This window comes from Tenebrio molitor, chromosome 7 (assembly GCF_963966145.1).
Source record: "Tenebrio molitor chromosome 7, icTenMoli1.1, whole genome shotgun sequence".
Taxonomy (NCBI): domain Eukaryota; kingdom Metazoa; phylum Arthropoda; class Insecta; order Coleoptera; family Tenebrionidae; genus Tenebrio; species Tenebrio molitor.
Window position 1 is genome coordinate 16,722,351 of NC_091052.1, and position 22,684 is coordinate 16,745,034.

The 22,684-nt window shown below is 35.1% G+C and overlaps 1 protein-coding gene across 2 annotated transcripts in view; it reads right to left on the reverse strand.

Annotated features, from left to right (window-relative positions):
• LOC138135096 (neurotrimin-like) overlaps window positions 1–6,256 on the reverse strand; it is a 113,155-nt gene extending 106,899 nt beyond the window's left edge. For both annotated transcript variants that reach the window (XM_069053744.1, XM_069053743.1), the window contains exon 1: window positions 6,103–6,256. In XM_069053744.1, coding sequence (XP_068909845.1) covers window positions 6,103–6,256 — 154 coding nt within the window. The remainder of the gene's footprint in view (window positions 1–6,102) is intronic.
• Window positions 6,257–22,684: the final 16,428 nt, after the last annotated feature.

Consider the following 22,684-nt stretch of genomic DNA (forward strand, 5'->3'; position numbering starts at 1 on the left):
GTTGCATTCAAATTAAATATGAAATGATCCTAATATTCCTGACGTCCGTGTTGAAATAAACCGGGATGTTCAAAAGGAAATGTTTCAAGTTTACATGAAAATGACGGCTGGAACGTCGGATTTGCCTTAATTTAATTAAATGAAAAACCTACACGCTTAAAAATTTTTTAAGCAACGAACTGCTGGATGCCGATGGTAATAAAAACAGACATAAAGCGTGTTTTATATTGGAACTGAAATTGCGATCGAAATCTGCTTATGGGCCATAAATATTTAGTATACATTAATGAAATTTTCTCCATTGGAACACGAATAAAAATGCTGCTCTATTTGTAATCACCGGCACTTACCACTTCCAACAATTAGCTGAACTATCTTGAGAATGTACATCTGTGATCATAAAGTTAACTAAAGTGGAATCAAGCTTTAGTGCGGTGAAAATAAAAAAAGCTTCTTTCAATTAAATGTAAATATGAGCTTGCGTCTAGCTTTGATTCCGCTTTTCCTTCTGCTAGTAGTTTTTTTTTTAATTTTTTGTTTCATGATATTAATCGAGTATTTCGTGCTGTCTTTTTAGTTTATTATTTAATTTATAACTTGTCTATACAGGGTGATTCACGAGTAATAATGAGTCTAAGAAAATGTGTGATGCAACCAACAATACAGGTCCCATTTTGATTTATCTTTTATAAAAGCAAAATGCATTTTTTAAAATTCACATTATCGGTCCAAATGTAATGTTGGTTGCATCATAAATTTCATACCTTGTATAAAAAATGTAATTGAATAATTTTATTGTCGATTTAAAATATATGTATTACAATTAAAAGAACAATTTTTCTTTGCTCCACATTAATAATTAGTTGAGGAATTAATTTTAAAGAGCTACAATGAAATATTACATTATTCATTTCAACGAATAGTACATAGCTCTGTCATAAATATTGGTATTAGTATTAAGCTCTCCATTAGACTTTTACAATAATTTTATTACTCCCAGTTACTTGTTCATCAACATTTTTTATCAAAATTGAACCAGTTAATGAGCGAAAACTCTTATTAGATTTTTTGGTATCTATTGAGTGGTGTTTCTGTTGGCCAATTTTTAGGGGTTGAAGCCGTTGAGGAAACCATATCAGAACAATACCCCAAGGACCAGTCTAAAATCAGTTCTGTGCAAAAATGGTCCAAGAACAAACATTCGATTCGTGTGATTTGTATGGTGAGATTTCCGGGTCTTTTATAGCTAGTAGCCGTAAAATCCAGCTCCGGTGAAGGAACGGTTTGCATTCTCAAGTCGAAATTTAATACGAGACGACTCCGCAAGTCAATCGTTTCTTGTTGGGGTATTCTGATGATTGAAAGCCAATCGGAATTTGCAATGGAAAGAGTGCAGCATTTTCCAGGGACGGCTCTAAATCAATTACGAGAGGAAAGCTCGTATAGGGACAATATTGGGAAATGACAAGGATCGGACCATTCTCGGATTGATCCCGTTCTTTCGGACAGTTTCCATTTTGGTCACGCCCGTGTCTCACCTGAAGTTTAGAGTTTTTGGTATTTTATTAAAGAAAAAATTAAAGTTGGATCAGCGACCACATGCCACCTCACGGTTGCGCTGCAAGAACGCGATTCTCAGCGGAAATGCGAGACTCCTGTCGTATTATAATATCCGTTTTTATCTTAGTTGAAGTTGTTTGGACAAACAGTTCAAAATCGGCTTACGCTCAGTCAGAATAGATTATCATTGTTAATTTATGCAGCGACGATATTTACACGAAACTTAGCTGCAACGTGGAACAGTTTAAGCCCATAAACTTTTTAAATAAGCTGGAAGCTGGTGACAAGAGAGCTCGTGCTCTGCGATTTTTTTCTGTCAAGCACGACGAGGAAACTCGAAACTCGGCGTGCTGAATTAGGTGGGCGCCTCCACTTGTTGGTTTTGTCGGAAGTGAAGTCGAATTACTTTCTCTGATGCTGAATGGAAAAGGAACTTGCAAAGCCGCCTGCCGAACGAATGTAACTTTGTGTTAATGCCATTTCGTTTATCATTTAGCAACTTTAGTTTCGTTGGCCCGATAATTGCATAAAAACTTCCCCTTTTCAGTGGTTAACACAAAGTATCCTCGTTCCCAGTTTGCGCCTTGAGCCTTGCTTTTAAACAAAATTTATAGCAACATTTCGAGTTTGTGACGAACTTGTTTTAGGTGAAATTCGGTAGTCGCGAGGAAGTTCGTTAACGTTCATCACAAAATAAACAAAACGACAAAATTCCGTAATTATAAAGAAACAAAGTGCTTTATTAATTTTTATTTTAATTTCATTTAGCTGTCCCAACAGAGTTAATTGTGACTGCTAATAAAGGTGATTTCTTTAAATGTATTTCATTGAGTTGCATCAAAGAGAAGCTTCCACTTTGGAGCTCTTAATTGAATTCACCTTGTTTCAGTGGTCCCGGGAAAAGCACTAGCCACTCCATCAAACTTTAATTTTATGTGTACGTAAAAAGTAAACAATTCTAAATAATCGAGTTTAGAGATACGAAATCAGTAAAGTGCATTTTGAGCGCTAGGAGAAATAACGCGACTTGAGAACCACACCATCCCGTAATAAGAAAGCTTATGTTGCGACGTACATGCAGAAATAAAGGAGGAATAACGTGATACTCTTCCAAGTTTACCATTAAAGTATTCATTTGAAACTTTCAATGTCTTCTCAAGCCAATACCGTCCCTAAAACAAAACAACCGAAGCTTAATAAAATGACAGTAACGACGTGTCTTCGCGGAGTACCTCAACGGATTGAAATCCAATTTGTTTCTTAACTACACGTCATGCCATGCTTAGAATGTTTCTTTTTAATAAAACGGAAAGTAGCAAAAAACAACTTTCCAAATGTCTTTGATCTCCTCGAAGTACGACGAATATAGATCCCAATATCGCTTATCATATGGAGCCTACAGTAGTTTGTTTAATTTGTTTTTTCAGATTTTTAATAAAACCGAAGCAGCAAAAATTTCTATAACAACAACTTTCCAAACGTCTTTGATCTCGTCGAAGAACGAGGAATATAGGCCCCAATATTACTTATCACAATATGGAGAATACTATGGCTTCGGAATTGTTCGTCTAGTAATAATAATTTCAAAATTAATCTTCTACAATCGCAATATGTGGTAAAATCCTTACAGTGTATCAGGTTTCTAATTAGCAATCAAAGTTAATTTATAACCGTTCCGAAAATCCCTCTGGTCTGGTGTGGAGTAACTTGAGCCATCAACGCACAAAATTGTCAATCGAGAAATTTAAGCAGCTTTCAGATACTTAATTCATTCGGTTATAAATTGAATTTTTTTCTCTTGTGAAGGGCTACTCAAAACGTAGTACTGACAATCGTTTTAATTTTGTAAATATCTCTTCTTGGTAAGGTAATATTCTTTAAACAAAACTGTTAAAAGTATCTAATTGTAAGTTGTGACTTAGCATAGGGGTTTAAATTATTTTTCTTTCTAACAGAAGCAGTTTGACTTAACTTCTGTGACACTTACAATTCTTTGAATATTGAAATTTCCGCTGCTGCCAGTAGAAAAATATGTTACAATATGGAGCGACTAGCAAAGTACGTTTAATGTGAATCCTATAGGACATTTTGAAATGTTCTTGGCAAGTAGTTGGATGCCATAGGACAGCTGTGTAAAGGAATAATAAAATATTAGAAGTATTGAATTTTTGATGGAAACATTTTCGGCTATAATATAACAAGTGGTATGATGATCATCAATGAAACAAGAAAAAATTAAAACCGTCTATTAGTGGGCTGCACGGAAATGCAAGCATTTGATTGGTCACTTGATTTGAATTGGACTGTAATATTCTCTTACTACTCTATTTCAGCCAATTAAAATCATTGGAAAGGGATCATGTGACATATGAATTATATTCCCCCTTAATTGACAATGTTGGTTACGTAAACGTTGTTGTCTATAGTCGGCGCGGCGGCTTAATGGAGTAATAAACTGGCGTGATCTTCACGTGATTTTCGGGGAATGGTTTCCTATTGGTTAAAGGGCGCCCGTTAAGAAGTATGGTGTACCTCAATGCAGGCAGCCGAAATTTTCATCCATTCTTAAAATAGTAAGATTTAAATTTCCCGCACAAAACTCAAATTTGGCGAGGCAGTGTGAATCAGGCTTTTCATGACGTCGCTACTATCACGTGAACACCTCGTGACTACTCTACTGGTTCGCCGTGCCAACTATAGTAAATATTCGTGTGACAGTCTAAATTAAAAAAGAGTGCCATGAGAATAATTATTATAAGATAGTCTTGGTTTAGCCCATAGGGTCAGTTGGTCATCATAAAATCACGAAATAGATTTGGTACGGTAATTGTATATCTGGCAAAATAATATTTTCCCAATACATTTTAAATTGATATTTTTGTCTTGAAAGTGCTGTTTAAACAATTTCTACGATGTTTACCGTTAACTTTTTAAAGGAGAGAGTTCCATTATGGAGAAATGCTATCGAGAAGAATAATTAGGAGGAGGCGTGGTGATCGACTAATTAGGAGCTGATTGGTTGTCATTCAAAAAATACATTAATAATATTGGTTCATTTTAATTATCTGACAGGTGTGTGCAAGCAATAATCAGATGTAAAAATTAATGAGTTTAAATGGTATTAATAAATTTTATTGGCCACAGATTTCTCTTGGATTTGATTTTTAGATGATTCCTATTAATTCGGAAATTAATTTCACGGTAGATTATTTTTTCTGTAAAATAAACTTCTAATTTAATTTAACATAGAATAATATCGGGTGCTTTTCTAAATTTCGCCTAATAGTAGGCGTTGAAGGGTCGATTGTGAACGGACTATACAGGTTACGGATCACGGATCAGCTGGTTAAATCTTACGTTTTGCACGAGTGGTGCGTTCACAATCGACTCTTCAACCCCTACTACCAGGTAAAATTAAAAAAAAAAACACTCAATACATGAACATATCGTGCGTTCATTTAATAATTTATCCTCAAAGTTGGCCTTGGAGAGTCGATTAAGAACGCACCACTCGTGTAAAAACGTAAAATTTAAAGAGCTGATCCGCGATTCGTAACCCGTATAGTGCGCTCACAATCGACTCTTCAACGCCAATTTTGAGGATAAATTTAAATGAACGCACGATATAACATTTGTAAATTGATTTCTGTATTGTTCGAAGATACGACCACATTCCTGAACTTTCAACCTTCTTGTCTTGTTAAAAAAATTGCCGTGTCAGATTACATGAGACGAACATGTCGCAAATGTCGGATTACTCGTCAGCCTGACAATAAAGGCATTTGTTGAAGAAATAAGCGCAGAAGCTTGTTATATTTTACCTCACTTGAATATTTTACCTCAACAAGTATTTTTTGCGCGTCACTCGGATGAGAGATCTGCTTTAATATTGCAGTGAATGCATGAAAAACTTGTTTGATTTGTTGTAGAACAACAAGAAAATTAATATCGAGAATATTGACGAGAATATAATCAAACATGAAAATATTTGCTCGGGTGAACAAATAGAACCGTCTGCGAGGCCTTCTGTAGACGGGTGAAAGAGATATTTCCCAAATGACGAAAACAATTCATTGCTGCATAGATTAAAGAGCATGTATGCAGCTATTTATCAATATTAAGTGGAGCTAATTAATGAGGTCACAAATAGCGAACCTGATCCACCAATTAATTATTAACAAAGTATCGATTGATTGTCCGAACGTTAGTTACCTGGATGTATAAAGAACCGTTTAATTTTGATTTTTAATCTGCGTAAAAGCTTCCTAGTTGCGGAAATGCACAAACTCGCCCCGAATCCTAGCAGCTATTAAAATTTCATCGGGCCGACGTAAAAAGTTTAATCAGATTTGGGCATGGAGAGCTTTCGCGTGTGCTCTTCAAAAATCCATCCACATTAAAATTGCGTGACTTAGACCAAACACAAGCATTACCTGTAGATCGCTGATATGACCTATCAATCACGTTAATTCGCCGGGCCCTTTCTAATTTCTGGTTCGTATTCAATTAGTCGAGGGGTCGGAAGAAGTTGGAAAGACTTACCGGCAGTTATGTCCATCGCGGCCTCTGTTACGACGGCGACGAATGCCGGCAAAGAAAGCGCGAAAATCAAGTGTTTAACAGCCATCGGAACGGTATAGGCTCGCCGACCGCGTGCCGCATGCCGACTGACGCGTTCCGTCGCGACGCTCAGCATGAACAAGTTGAAGGCGCCTGCGCCCGCGTTCCTGACCTATACAACGACGCTCTTTCTGTTATGGATATTAGATTTCGTCTATTTACATTGTTGAACAGATTTATCCTGTGCTTAGAGGTATTAGTAACAGATTTTTTCTATAGAGTATTCGTTTTTTGGAGAAATTACTGCCAGGTCAGAGTGCAGTACGGGAAGCGTCTTTGCGCAAAAAGTAATAAGACGAAGTGCACTGTTTGCTCTGAGTTTGGCACAAAGTTATTTGAATTTTTCAAAGAGAAATGCAAGGTTTCCAAGTTATTTCCTGGATCATTGGCATTGTGATCTAACGGTCTAAGACAGGATAATCGACAAAATAGAAGAGTGGGATTTGATCGGAAAATAAAAACCATCACAAAGGAATAAAACTATGACGTAAAATATCATATAGTTTGGGTAGCACACATAGATCGGATTCTTTCATTTTAGTCACCGTTAATAATTAGCAGTTGGAGCATAAGAAATATACATCCAATGATCTGAATATTATTTGACAAATTGCTATTCCTTCGTGATAAAGTTGGTTTTGGTTTTCTATATTGGTAAATTATAATATCGTGGGTTCATTTAAATTTATCCTCAAAGTAGGCGTTGAAGCGTCGATTGTGAACGCACTACGGATTACAGATCACGGATTAGTTGCTTAAATATAACCACACTTTTTGCGTTGTTTGTATTTTAATACTATGCAGACTGACGGGTGGTGCGTTCACAATCGACTCTTCAACGCCTAGTTTGAGGATAAGATTGATGACATTATTTAATAAACATTAAAAAATGATTTGTAGGAGAATAGTTATTTACGTGACAAGTCCGGAAAGTTAGATTTTACTGGATGAGTAAGCAAATACCAGGACGAGTCGTAGACGAGTCCTGGTAGCTTACGCGGGCAGTAAAAGCACTTTCCGGACGTGGTGCGTACAACATTTTTTTTGCAATCGTGAATTTTTCACTTTTATCTAAAGAATGTTTTAAAACTGCGGTGGCTTTGAACTAATAATATTGCCCGTGTGTTACCTTAGCAACCAGTCAACAAACATTTTTCAATTTGTAAAAACAACGTTCGTGTTTGCAATTTTTAGTGAATTTAGGATTGAAAATGAGTGATGATAGTAATTTTGACTGTGAAAATAACATTAACGAGGCCGCTAGAGCGTATCGTGACAATTTGCTACCTTCTGTGTCGCGGGAAAGGTATGAAAAAGTTTTACGGGAATTTGAAGCAGGAAAAAAGTGAAACAAATAACTGAAGAAGTAGTGCTAGTGTACATCGGAGGGTAGAAGTCTACATCAGTGGCTGAGGGATACATAGAAAATTCCATTCAGAATAAAATTAACATCGCGAAAAAAATACAGAACCAGGAAGACAATACTACTACGTCCGGAAGCGGGAAACTCGTTCACCTAGAAGAAGCGACTCATGTAATTAATGTTGAAAATAATGTACTACCTAAATGTTCATTTATAAGGGCATATAATTGTACACTTAGGGCCAGTTTATAGAAAGAGAATTAAATATTTAATTCGAATTAAATTTTAATGCGCGATTAAACCACGAATCCGAAACTTCGATTGGTTCACTCTGATCACGTGTTCAGTTAATCTCGCATTTGATTACGATTAACTTAATTTCGCTTCTGTAAATTGGCCCTTAATGTATATCATAAATAAATCTAAAACTCCAAGTTCAATTTCTTGTTCTACAGGACTAGTCCGGTAAAAACACACCCAGCGGACTAGTCCGGTAAAATGGAACTTTCCAGGTGGAAAATTATTAAAGTAAAGTAAAGTGTTCATTACAGTTGGTCATTTAATCATTCAGGCCCGGTTTATTCACTTTCAAGTAACTTTATTTGAACGGTAATTAAATTACCATGGATCTACCAATAGCAGATTCTAAATCATAGCAACTACTGGCCAGATAAATTTACTTGAAGGTAAATAAACCGGGCCTTAATCTTGCATTTTTTTGTTTGTTAAATTTGGATTCAGACGAGGGAATTTAGTTTCAAGTGAAGTAGTTAAACGTTAATTTGTTAATAGATAAAGGCTAAATTAAATGAAAAACAGAAACATGTTCATGAATTATTTTTTGGAAATGTTTTCAAGAAAGAATTAGCACAGGTTGAACATTTAGTATACAGTGAGGGGCAAAAGTAACGCAACAATTCGATAAATCATAACTGTTGAGTTTTGAAGAAAGAACAAAAACAGGTCGATTTTTAATTTCAATTTCACGTTTATTGACGTAACATTTTTTTTACAGGTGTTCCTTGTCAAAGTAATCAATCACAAATAATATGGTCAACAGTATTTCGAAAATTTTTACAAACATATCCCTATCATAATCATTTTAGATTAAATCCATGCCACTCGTTTAATCAATTTACTTGTAGTGACAAGCCATTGTAGGAGTTTTGGATTCTCACATGGCCTGTGACCTTGGAAACATCTGCATGAGGGCGGAGCGATTGTCTCCTAGACCTCTCATCTCGCCTACTTGCACACAGCCCATAATAAGCAGAATTTGTGATACAGCATTCTTGATTGTAAAATTGCTCATATTTTCAAAAGAGTTGATTCCACTTGGATCAAACAGAAGAGGTCTTGAGTTCTTGCCAAAACAGATGTTTTCCATGGAAAAACGTTCAGATGGTTGTATTTTTGCAAGAGTTATTGTGAACGATTGACACTAAAGTTTGTAGGTTTGGAGTCTTTGCTAAGACAAACATTTTGCACAAAAATATAACATTTAACTTAACGTGGACTTAGGAATCGTAAATTTGAGTTAATTGTTTTTTACATTTACATCATATTTGCGAGATCTCTTAACATTTTATAATTATGCAAATAAACCAATTGTAAAATAACGACTGTATTTATATTACTTCAAATCTGACCTGTATAGAGCTTCAGGTATACAGAATTACATAATCGTGAAATTCTAATTCAATTTAAGACGATTCCATGTTGTTATTAACGTCAATCTTTGAGAGACAACGACCTATTTTCAAATGGAAAAACGAATACGAAGTACACGTACCTGTCTGGGACAAATACTGCATTTCCTTTAATTCTTCAATTAAATCTAACAGTTTATAATCAAACAAAAAATAGTTGAATTCATGCACTGCATGTATACATATAAAGCGAGTCATGTAATAAAAAAATCACGTTCTTTGCCATTAATTAAAATGAAAAAACTCGTAACACTCGTTCCCTCAATCATAAATCGCGTAACGCACTGAAATAATCAACCCCTTAATTGATGGGATATGCAATGAAATCCGAACTCAACTTTATTTATATCGTAATTTAAAAATGTTCGCTACTGAATACCCCGAATACCCCAGCTGTTGTTTTTTAAACAAAAGCCGATATGAAGCTTGAAACCATCGAGCATGTAAGTGATGTGTGAAGCATTGAGCCACTTCCGTCGCGCTTTATCCGCATGGGGTGCAAAGTCAAATGTTGCTTCCTGTTTCCTGCCCGGATTAACGAGTTCTCGTACAATGTGTCAAGTCGAAAACCAGTTTGGCACCGTTTACGATAATCATATCGAAAGTTTGCGTAATAGATATATTTTGTTTCCTGGCATCACCACTCTCGTGACAGCTTCCGCTGCTCGCAAAACCTAGAGAATAGAACCGAACAATAGCTTTAAATAAATTAACGTCATGAAGCTTTGAACTGCGTTGCTTTGAAGTTGTTTAAGGATGCGCATGAGTTTGTTTCTGGCGGCCAACGAAAAATCTAATTTGTAAAATTCAACCGTCACGCGAACCACTAACAAAAGATTCAACTTGTTAGGTCTGCAAACAGAAATGACACCCCTGAGGGACATTTCTACTTATATTTTCTACTCATTTAACAACAAATAGTATGTTTTCAACCGAACCATAATGCAATTCCTCCAGGATAACTACGATTAAGTCAAGTATTAAGAGTTTATTTCAGCCTCAATTATTATTGTTTCATTAAACGGCAATATACAAGGTATTCAAAAAGAAAACAAATCAAGAGTGCTATCTCAACTTTTGTGTTATCGAAACGTTTGTCTCGGTTTGAATCGTACGGATAATTATACTTGCTATGAACAGTCGTTTTATTGGTTACCTATTGACCCCGTTTCGAAAGTAACATTCTAATAAAATGTCTTCTCTTCAATGGTAAAACACATTTTACCACTTATTCTGGGATAATTGTTGCTCACAATTACAGTAAACGTCTGTAAACTTTGCCGAATTCGAAAAGTTATTTCTAGGTTAACAAGAGCACATCGTTGACGTTTCTTTGACATTTTAAATCTGCTTACCAGTGGCGTTGTGTTTGGCAATAAACCTGGTACATATATTACCATTCTTACGAATGTAAAACAAATGTTTATTTTCTAAATTTTCTCCATTATCAAATAGTAATAATAAAATGCACAATTATAATTCAAACGTCTAAAATTAATAAGGTATGATTTATTACAAAGTAGAGATCACAAATTGTCTACGCCCTTGCATTGAACGCTTATTTACATAGAATTCCGCTACGACATGACCGATCGCAACGCCTGCTCTGCTTTGTTTTCTTTTTGATCCCTTTGTACATTCGCTCTAATTGACTGCCGTTCCAAGTTGCTAATCAAACAGACTAGTGTGCAGGATGCTTCATTACACTATTCATTACTGAAGAATTAATAAACATGCAGAACGAAAAATTTAATAATCACTCTGGAGGTAGCAGTATAAAATCCACTGCGAACGAAAGAGTCGTTTTTATTTTTCTAAGCTGATCGTTGTAATTCTTTGACTTGAGTTAAATCTCTGAAATGCAAACTTAAACTTTGATAACAGTTTACAGAACGTGACGGTGAAGAAATAGCCAAGGAGATGTCTCCTTTAAGGCGTGTTTCGCGAAATTATTGTGGATTTATTATGTCACAGTAGACAGACAATAAAAAATTGAAATATGTTTCGTTTACAATAAAAAATGTACGTTATAAATTGTCTACGGTAATGTGTGGGTGTATTTTCGATTATAATTAAATTGCAGCTGGTTTAATTCACCGATAATTAACTCGAAATTGTATTATTCTTATTAATATAACTAATACAGTTATGCCATAATGGACTTTGACGTACGCACATAGGACATGTGCTTGATTACGGTCATTACACTGACCATGGTTGGCTTGAATAATATCATTACTATTGATACGATACATTTTATGTTCAATAGTAATGCTTTGCATTAGATACTCATTGATAATTTCCTTTAACGTACGATTTAATTATTTTATGCAAAACCTGCCACTTATAGAGTCAGTAAAGTGTTCTATAAGACACGTGTGTGTTATAACTCACGTGTGAATTATTTACATACAGTGGTCTATAAGTCACATGTGTGTATAACTCATAAGTTCATAACTCACGAGTGAATTATGACACAGTTGAGTTATTTTTACATTTATTTGCAATTGTTGCAGTTGTTGTGTTATACTCTATAAATCACCTGAGAAATTTATCGCGTGACTTATAGGCAACATAACACACTCGTACAATAAATAACTAATTTATTTCTGAAACCTTAAAATTATTTTTAAAATTACAAAAATATAAAAAACTGCTATCATGATTTGAATATCATAATGAATCGAAACGCGAAAGGAGAGCAAAGTAGCTTAATGTGAATGATGTATTTAAACCTAATTAAATTTGTTTTGTAAACGATTCTAATTATTATATTAATTTTGTCAACAGACATTGTTTTCCAGATTTCCAGTTCACTCAATATTAAAAGCGAATTAGATTCATCAACGTTGTTATTGTTCCTGATAAAATTAATTCGTTAGTCGTTGATTCACGAATTACGTTGTGAACACCATTTAAATTAGTTTCTGTTGAGACATTTTAGATCGCACTATCATAATTATCAATTAATTGGTAGGAATCCGAAGATGGGAGTTGTAATTGGGTAAAGACAAACAGAAATGAAATATAAACATTCGAGGTTAATACTGCTGCCATTACACCCACAAAACTTCTAAAAAAATAATTAATTTCGTATTACGAGCAATTTAAAAACTGCGTGGGTTGCACGGAAAGGATTTATGATTTTATTCCGAAAAACGTAATAACACCGCCACCTGTGCGAGAGCAACGGAACTGAGCATTTTAAAAAAGGATAATTGGGGAAAAGTAGCAGAAATGATACAATCTCAGTTCTAGGACGAGCGGTGTAATTTATTGGTGGAATTAGTCAAGAGATCGTCCTTTTTCAGTTGTGCGAACGTGTGTGGTCAATTGTGTCGTTTGATTTTCGATCGAGGGGAGTGAAATTAATATGGTCGGCATATTTCGCCGGAAGATTCCGGTTAACGAACGGATCGACAGGATATCGTGTAATGCAGATTAGAGGACCAGTAACGATGTTGCCGCTAAAAGGGACTGAACGTTTTCTAAACGAGCTCGTAAATCAGACACTGTAAACAGACACTTCATTTGAAAAACTCGCTTTTCTCGCTTTTGTTCTATCGAGCGCGAACCTCATAACAGCCATTAGGTTATCATTGTGACTTATTACTAGCTTTATAACCTGCACCAAATCGAACTTGGCCACCTGCGACTTCATTTCAATAAAATATTATGGGGCTGCTTCCTGAAAACTGAATTCAATTACAAGAAAGAAATACGCGGATGGGGAGGAGGCACTAAATAACCCGCGCCTCTGCATCGACTCTATCTTTTTAATGGCAAAAATCCTGCAAATTTTGGCCCCACGTTGCAGTGACCGGAAACGTGTCTTTATTTTATGAACACAGTAATTACAGTCGATGGTGGGGCGTTATATATGTATTTGTTGTTTCGCCAGGAGTTGCAGCAGATGGAAATGTCTTTTGGAGAGGAATTGAATTGGCTTCGCGAAAGATTTTTCTCGGTTTGTTTATTGTTTGTTGATTGTGTGTGTTTTGGGGTTAGAAATAGAGCGGGCGCTTCAAAGTTAATTTATTCGTTCTATAATCCCGAAATATGAGACCGGGTCATGAATGGAATCAATAGTCGTTTAACAGTTTGATTCCTTTCTCAATTTTCAATTTAAATTTTAATCATGGAAAGTCTCCATAATTGAAATGTAAGGCATTAAGCGAAATGGGATTTTAGCATCCGAAATATGAAACAGGCCTTAGAAGAAAAATATTGCAGCGGTGTAAATTTTAAATAATTAAGTACTCGCATCTACGTAACGGCCTACGAAGTGGCAATTTCTCAGCGGTGGATCGGAGTCCATTCCCTAATCAAAATTTTTATAAGCTTTAAAACGTTATCCTGACCGATTTTTTTTACGACCATATTAATCTTTCCTTTTCTAAGACCGCAAACTGAACTTTTCCCTAGGGTGGTCCCGAGTGACCGCTCAACTTGTCCCTTTCAGTAAGATATATTAACTCAATCTACCTGACCATTTAAGCTATATTTTCCGATTGAGTCCGATATTTAAATAATGTATGTCGGCCGCTCTCAATTCCCCTGAAATATTTAAATTCGGATTTGCAGCAGCCGTGAAAATAGCCCCGAGTGTGAAACGTCTAGTTCGGAATTAAAGTAAGAAAGTTTTCTGGAGATTAGAACTCACTCTTCATTAATAATAAATTTTAATATTCATTTTGCGTTTCTTAAAAGCTCTCTCTTCTCTTTTGCAACTAAGTCGACTTCAGTAAATTTAAATTCTGGTATATTTGAATGATAATGGAATAACGGCGCCTCATTCCGGGAATGTCGCGCTGTTGAGACGGGAAAGCTGTGAATGCTGTGATAAGCTCTGTAAGCCAGTCTGTTGAGCTTCCCTATAAGCATATAATAGGACCGAGTTGACTAGGACACTTCGCACAAAGGAAAATATTGTATCTGGGCGGTAATCCACCGCACATTATCCACGAAATATCGCCGCCTCAATACTGAAATTATATTTTACAGTCGACTTCCAACTGCTTACACAACTAACCGACAACAATAAAAGCGAATAGAATTTTTTTTAAGTGTCATACACCAAAGCTATTTCATGATCATTAACAGCCAGCTCCTAAAACGGAAATGCATCGCTGTTTTAGATTCTACTAAAACGAAACACGTTACACTAGTTTTACTGCAACCGTAAACGTCAATTTCAACAAGAAAATATGTTACCTTCATACCGGTTAATTGTACGATCATTAAATTAAAAGACATGACACTAAATAACCTATCGTTAATTTGGACACATTGTTGATCACAAAAAATTTAATATAAAGGAAACTGTGACATTAATGATATTTTTTGTTTGTTTCATTTTTAATTCACAACGCGAAGCCCTTCATTTACCTTCATAATTAATTAATGCAATACATATACGCTATTCACATATTAATGTTTACACATGGCAATGGCATTGAACTTTGATCTCGGGAAAATGAAAAGTTAGATCCATTTTTTTTCCAATTAGTGTATTAAGGCAATTTTTATTTTTTTGTTTGTTAATCAATCTTCGTGCTTTGCATGGCTTTACATTAAATTTATATTTTTCTAAAGGATATAGGGCAATTTAGCAAAATTAATCTCTATCGTTACAGTTGTACCAACTTGTATTGGATATTATTGTTTAATTAACATAATTAATAGGTAATATGTGAACAGGCCATGTGTTAAATCATTATCAACTTAATTTTTCTTATTTTAAAAAATCTACTTTTTTACCTATTATACTTTTTAGACAAACGTACTAAAAAATCCGTATTTAAAAATGTATAATGTCATTTAAAATTTTAGAATGTATGTGATGTAAATAAACCATGACAAATATGCGTTTACTTCCGTCCTAAAATTTTAATTTTTATTATTATTATCTGATAATCGCGACGCCACTGGTAAGCAGATTTTGGGATGAATGTCAAAGAAACGTCAATTTTAAAGCAACGGTGTTGTCTTTAACCTTGAAAAAAAGTTGTCGATTTCGGCAAAGTTTACGAACGTTTCCTGTAAGCAACAATTTATCCCAGAACAAGTGGTAATATAGGGTTGAAGACAAAGCATGAATTATTAATAATTAATTAATTAATCGTAGATTTTTCGAGAGGTTGGCAAGCACTAAAACGACTGTGTATAGCAAATAGACACATGTGCACGATTAAGCAAAGAAAGACGTTTCGATAAAACAAATGATGATCTTGCACTCTTGATTTGTTTTCTTGTTGATCACCTTGTAGTTTCTGTTCATATCACAAACCTGCGGCTTGCATGAATAAATCTGAAAATTGAGTCTGTCACATTAAACCATTGAATGGAGTTTATTCCAGAGAACTAATCCTAGTCACATGCTTCTTGCAATTGTCCTGGTAAAGTTTCAGTAAAAAGTTTGTGTAGAGTACTATTACAGACCGTATTACAGATTCGACAATGTATGTTTGAGCGTTCAATTTATTTCTGACAAAGCCTAGAGGCGAAATGTTAACAGAAGTGATTGCATTCGAAACAATAAGCCTGCAAGGTAACTCTGACTGATGTTTTAGAACAAAAGGCAATCTTAATTATCTTGAGGGTAGTCTTGCATTCTGACTTATCCAACGTACAAACAAAAACTAAATCTGTAAACCTCGTTAAATGTTACATTTTATGAATCATCGCTTTAATGAGTCAGAAGCCAGTCTTCCTGTTCTACCACCGCACAAATAGTACAGGGTCGTAATAAACGATTGTCCCATCACGGTGGCGTTGAAAACCCACACATATTTTGGATGTGCCGCAGCCTCGCAACGTTAGACAAACTAGTAGACAGATTTCCACTACTGCCGGTAGCGCTACCTATCGGCGATACTAGTCTCACTCATGTTATGAGTTATGAGGCTTGCGGCACATTCAACTATGTCACCAACGCCTGCAGCGATGAGACAATCATTTATAATGACCTTGTATCCTGACAGTGATACAATACCTGTGGAACCTTTAATTTCTAACAGAATAACAATAGAACCATTCTTGAAATAGCCGTACCTACACTAATATCGTTAAGTCAGAAAAGCGATTATCATTCTCATCAAGTCATCACAAACAATTTATCCTAAGATAAAACCGCTTTTCTACATAATTATATGAAAAATGTAGGTTATGATAAAATCAGATATCATTTTCTTTTATTGTATACAAGGTATTTTACGAGCGATAATGAGTCCGGCGGAATTGAAAATGCAACCCACAATACATTCCCAAAGTGAATGTGTGAAAATTTAAATATGTATCGTATTGTATTAAAATGAAATGATGAATCCATGATGGCTTTGCTTCCAATAATTTTATTGGAAATCTTTTTTGATGAAATAAATCACAGTTTCAGATTTTCAGCTGCACATTTATTTTCAAATAAAACTGCTCTTGCCAACACCATTTGTACAAAAATTAGATTTTTGTCTATTTGTGTGTTACATGAAAAAAAGTTATTTCCATGCAACAATGACAGTGACGACGAGGATCTATCAATAGACATCTTTGCAGCTAGCTCCTACGCAGTCCCTATCCTCGAGAATGTCAAGAAATATGAAAATTTCATGATCCAATTTCTTGACCTAATACACTGAAGTCTCTATAATGCGAACACAAGGGAGCAAACATTTTATGCCTGACAATGAGGAGTTCTTCGTATTAAATAGAGAGTGTCTATAGAGTGTTTATATAGAATGTTCTTAACATTTCATATTTAAATACTGCATTACACATATTTATTTTTACCAAATCTAGATTGATCTAACTAATAAGTAATAATAACTAAGTTTCTATCACGCCTTCAAATAAAATCCTGGGCTGAGTAGGCGTTGGAAAAATTAAACCGTTTAGAACAGTGTAAAGTTTGAATTTCCCGCCGTTTGACACGAATGACATTTGTTTATGTTTAATTGGGACATAACTGAATATGTTTGTTTTCAGGGTGCCCTTAGATATTTGTTTCGAGAATAGGAATCGTTAGGTTATTCTATTTTTAATGTAAAACATTGCAAAGAAAGAAAAAAAGAAAAAATTGTTTGGCTCTAAATTTTAGGTTAGCCGTCAAGATGCTCCAATTAATCTACGCTTTAAAAAAGCACAACAATTGACGGTTTCCAACGCCTTCCCAGCCCAGGATTTTATATGAACGCGCGATATTTTAGGGTAGACAGGACGAAACACCGCGGAACGTCATTTTGTAAGAAAATAGGTATTTGAAATAAAGAATAAATTGAAATATTGCACACCAAGCAACGTGGAATTTTATTTCATTACATTCCGACTTACAGTTAATGTATTTACATGTACCTTTCGTTATAGTTTCGCATTCTTATGATTTTCTTAGTATTTTCCTGTTCGTTCTTATTGATTTTTCCTCTTCTACCATATTTAAATATTTTTTTGGCCTCCTGTGATGGAAACTTTGCAAATACGTAGGTACTGTTCACGTCGCATGAAACTTTGTTTTTACGGCGACTGTGCAACGGTGATTTTTTCCCACATACTATGCGGCAAAGTAAATAATCTTTGTTTTTAAACTTTAGAAACGTAGAAAAAATACACAATTTTAAATCAATAAAGCTGAGTTTCAGGAGAACAATATGTATACATTTTGAATTCAATTAGTTTTAGAAAATAAAATTCAAAAGAAATCAAAATAGCGGCGCCATCTGTCGGTTCTACGTTACATTTGACAATTCTTGGTAGTAATTGTTTTTAACATTTTAAATTAAAAAACGTCGGCCAAAAAGCATTATACATACCTTGTGTGTGAAACATTTTGCAACGCTCAGTTTATGAAACACGACGCGCTGCAAAATGTAACTTCCCACACTCGATTGTAAATAGCTATTTACACATTTTTTTAAAGCAAATATCAAGCAATTTTTAATATACTAAGGGCCAGTTTATAGAAAGAGAATGAAATATTTAATTTTAATTAAATTTTAATGCGCGTTTAACCCATGCATCCCAAACTTCGATTGGTTAATTTTGCTTCTGTAAACTGGCCCCTAATCATCAGATATAACAACCACTGCCCGATTAGTAGGTGTAGGTCAGAATTTATTTTTAACAGATCCGTTGAATCGCGAAATCAATTAGCCAAATCTTAGTCGCCAATAATCGTGAATAACTTCAACCATTGCGTATCAAACGCGTCGCTGTTATGCAAGAATTGTGTAGGTTTTTTTTACAAAAGCTCGATTCAGAACAGACCGTCTCATAAACGATCGTCGATTAGATGACTGTTTTTGTAGACTTCCACACCGTGTATCAATATCTATGTAAGCGGTCGCATTTTTCAGTCGCATTTAAAGCTGTTAATGTCACCACCCTTCGTTTGTGAACATACATTTGGTGAAAAAGCTTATATTCGGTTCTATAATGACGAGACCATTTGGTTCGTACTTCAGTTACGAACTCATTAAAATATCATTTGCATCCTCGACGATATGCAGACTGCCATTTGAAGATGTCATACCTGATATTTATGCTTCCCGCTGTGAAGGGTTGAACGAACTTGATTAAGTTTCGTGGCGATGAGTAAAAAGTATCCAAGAATTTCTGTATAAATCCGGGGTGCATTGTTGTGGAAACAATAAGGGTCGGTGTGATTTAGGACTATCCTGAATAATTAAATTAATAACAAAAGGACAACCCATCTTGAGTCCTCGGAGCAAATATCTACAAACAATGATGTAAGATGTTGAGTATTATTCATGAGCCGTTGGGGGAGAAATGTCACAGCGAAATACTTCTTGTTTGTTATTTCGGGTGATTTGTGGACGTGCTTCACCGATAGAAGACCGGCAGATTTTTCAAAAGCTCCGTTATAAATTACGACGTGGCTCATACCTGTTGAGTCGTATTGCGAAAATATCGTCAAGAAGTAGGTAAGTGTCCACGGGATTAAAACATCCATCGCCGAAAATAAATCTACGTTTCAGTTTTAATCCCGATCGTCTTTCACGAACTAGAAACTTTTATTTAATTGTCTTTTGTGATTCTGGAAATATTTGAATTATAAGCTCCTCAACAAACGACGAGAATTAAGTTAAAAAAGATTTTTATTACTTTTTTTCGATTTCCAAGCAGTCGTATAACTTTAGACACTCTTCTGAATAGCGCAGAGTTAAAGTACATTCACTTTCTTTGCTTTAATAACTTCACTTTAATTAAACGAAATCTGCATAGGTACCTTCAGCACTATTGAAAAACTTTGATAAAACCGAATCAGAAAGAACAATTGAATTTCTAATCTCAGTCTAGATCGCGTCCACACTAAAATCGCTTCTGCTAATGAATAATAAAATAGGTTTCAGATAAATCGCCCAATACAGTAAATTACATTTGGGTGTTACAAATAACGTTGCATTATTCAGACCTGAAGCCAAGCTTAATCGTTAGTTCGATTTTTAGTCGAGATTGGCACAGCTGATAACTGATGATCTCCTGAAAAATAGATTTTCTTAGAATTGACAAATACTGCGCTTTGATTTGCTTGGTTTCAGCGTGACGATGACTATAGTTATTTGTGCATCAAGGCCAAAAAGTGCATTTTTTTCGTTCGAGTATGAGTTTTTTGGCCGAGGCGCAGCCGAGGTTTGACAGGATAAAAGGTACTTTTTGGCAGAGGTGCACATTAAATATTTTACGCGATTGCACGAACTACAAAAGCACAAGACATCGTCGGAAAAATTACAAATTTATTTTGTATCGAATATATTTTTTTATAACACATATTCGGTTTTGCCTGTTTCGTTGCTAACTTACTAAACAGATCAACAGATGGCGCTACGGTCAGCGTCCGAAAAAGTGCGTCCGAAAAAGAATTACTTTTCGTCCGCTTGTGAGTACGTAAAATTACCGCTTTCATTAAGGGTGCCTAAGAAATTTCTTTCGCAGAGAGGTCAGTCTTGCATCTAATTTGGCGCCTCGCAAAGCTTCTTATTGCATTAAAGAGATGAACTCGAGGGATTAGTTTTTACTCTAGCTGAAACAACTGACGGAAATCTTCTTTAAACAAATGTTAATCTCCTTCACGTCGCACAAATTCATCCATCTCGGACGATTTCTTTGAGAAAAATGCATTGCTCGATTTCCCGTCGAGGTTTCCGCCATCCAAAACAATGCGCGATTATCATGTTGCCTCCAGCTGGTTTTCCGTTTAAATGCAACATAAATAAAATTTTCAAGACGTTCGCTTCACTTCCGGTGGTAGTTCCAAGTTTAGTGGGCCACGTTACGAGTTGTCTTCTCGCAACGCCACCATTATGATGTAAACTATCCAGATCCACGCACGAAACAATGTCTTTGTGGAACTGTGTCGACATTCAATTCGTCTCTCGTTTCAAGTGTTTTATTTTGTCAACAATTCCAACCGCGTCTCCATCTTGGAATGAATCTAAATTATGCCAAACAGAGCGTCTATAATCTGCCATTCTTGGCAGGATATCTGACATAATTGCGGTAAACACGAGGGCGATTCGAATCGATCTTGAATCGTGATCCTGACGCCATTCCTTTATGCTGGGACGTTAATTTGGATGAAAGATTTCTCAGGTCTTAAAAATGAGCGCAAGAGACGTAATTAAGCTAATGTAACTTTTTAATTGGCCCGGTGGTAATTTTCCTCTTCTGTTATGAAGTGCTGCTAGTCCACGCCATTATTTCAAAAATATTACGCAGATGTACTTGCCGGTTATCTAATAACATGTACACTCCTTCGTCATTTTTATTCCCTAATTGGAATAAAGCCTAAAATGGAAAAACATACATATACCCTGTAATTATAACGTCATATATCATATTCATCAACGAACACGCTACTTCCCTAAAATATACGCAAACGATTTGGAACGCACTGCCGAAGGTAAACGTAATTGTAGTAATCGCCACATGTTAACCTACCAGAACCTCAAGTAGATTATCAGTAGAGAAAGAGTAATAATTTTTGACATGTACCATGAAATGGTATGGAACGGTGAGTACCCTTAATAACAGAGTTTACTGACATGCTACTTTACAATTACAAAAGTAGCATGAAGCACGCTGCAAAAAATCAATGGAAACACAGAAAGAAACAAACATTCTTACTTAGTGAAAATTACTGAAGCACTTTGAGTTTTAGATAAAAGTTCCATCAGGAAAATACATTTATTTTTTTTAAATCAAACATATTTGTGTCACTTTTATACAAAAAGAAAGAAACTTATTAAAGAAAATTGTGTTGGATTTCGATACAATTAACACGTCAATTGAGAAAAACTTGCCTTATACAAAAATGTTAATGGTTTACAAGAGAATCAAAGGAATCAAGTTGTTTGGGAACTGCTGAAAAATTTCAAATTTGGCCGGCAGTTTTGACGTACGACTAACCTAAAAACTCAAGGTTATGTTTCATTTTTATCGTTACAGTTTTTTGAATTTCATTTGTATAAGTAATGATAAAATAGAGCCTACAACTTATTCAGAAAACAACAAAGTAAAAAGACTATAATTGTGAGTAAAAGCATAAAATCAAAGAAGTTGTTCAAAATGTCTGCCATCGTTTGCAATGCAAGCTTCAGCACCACGGGCCCAAGAAAGCCGAACTCGTTTCAGAATGCTTGTGTTTTGACGAATTTCCTGAGCAGCTTTTAACTCACAGCCAAATTACAAACTGAGAAACTCCTAGGTGATTTGCAAGACGCGGAGTAGTTGTTCGTGGTTAGTTTTCAATTTCGTGAAGAATTTCTTCTTCTGCAACTAAAATGCGATCTTCTCGTTGGCGGCCAAGATAGCGCTTATTTATTTCGAAAGGCCCGAAATCGCAAAGATGCTGCACAACGTTTACAAAGGTTCAAGGGATAGATTTGCCTGAGCCACGGACTTCGCCATAGGTCAAAACCATATGGGTTTTCTCCAGGTTGGTAAAAGACATTTGTGATTTAAATTGAGGTTAAGATTGATGTCCTTGTCAAAGTGACTTAATTTTGAATTAAATGACGACAAAAAAGTCTACTATTATTCTCTTTTAACCCGTTTTTTCATAAAATTCAGATGCTTCCATTTTTTTTTATTTTAGCCCATTTTTCTCTAAAATAAATTTTAAAAAAAGTAGAGCATCCTTGACCGAAAATAATTCTGCGTAAATGACTTTTGGGGATGAAAAAAAAATTGATAAGAACATTTCTTGTCTATGACAAACTTATTTCAGAATCACCCTGTACATAAAATATTATGTACAGCATAATTTGATATTAATGATAAATTCATAGAATTGACCAAAATTGCAGTGATATCATTTTACTACTCTATTTCAACCAATTAAAATCGTTGAAACGGGGACATGTGACCATGTTTTTAGCAGCAGTTGTTATAAACGAATGTATTTTTCTATAGGGATTTTTTT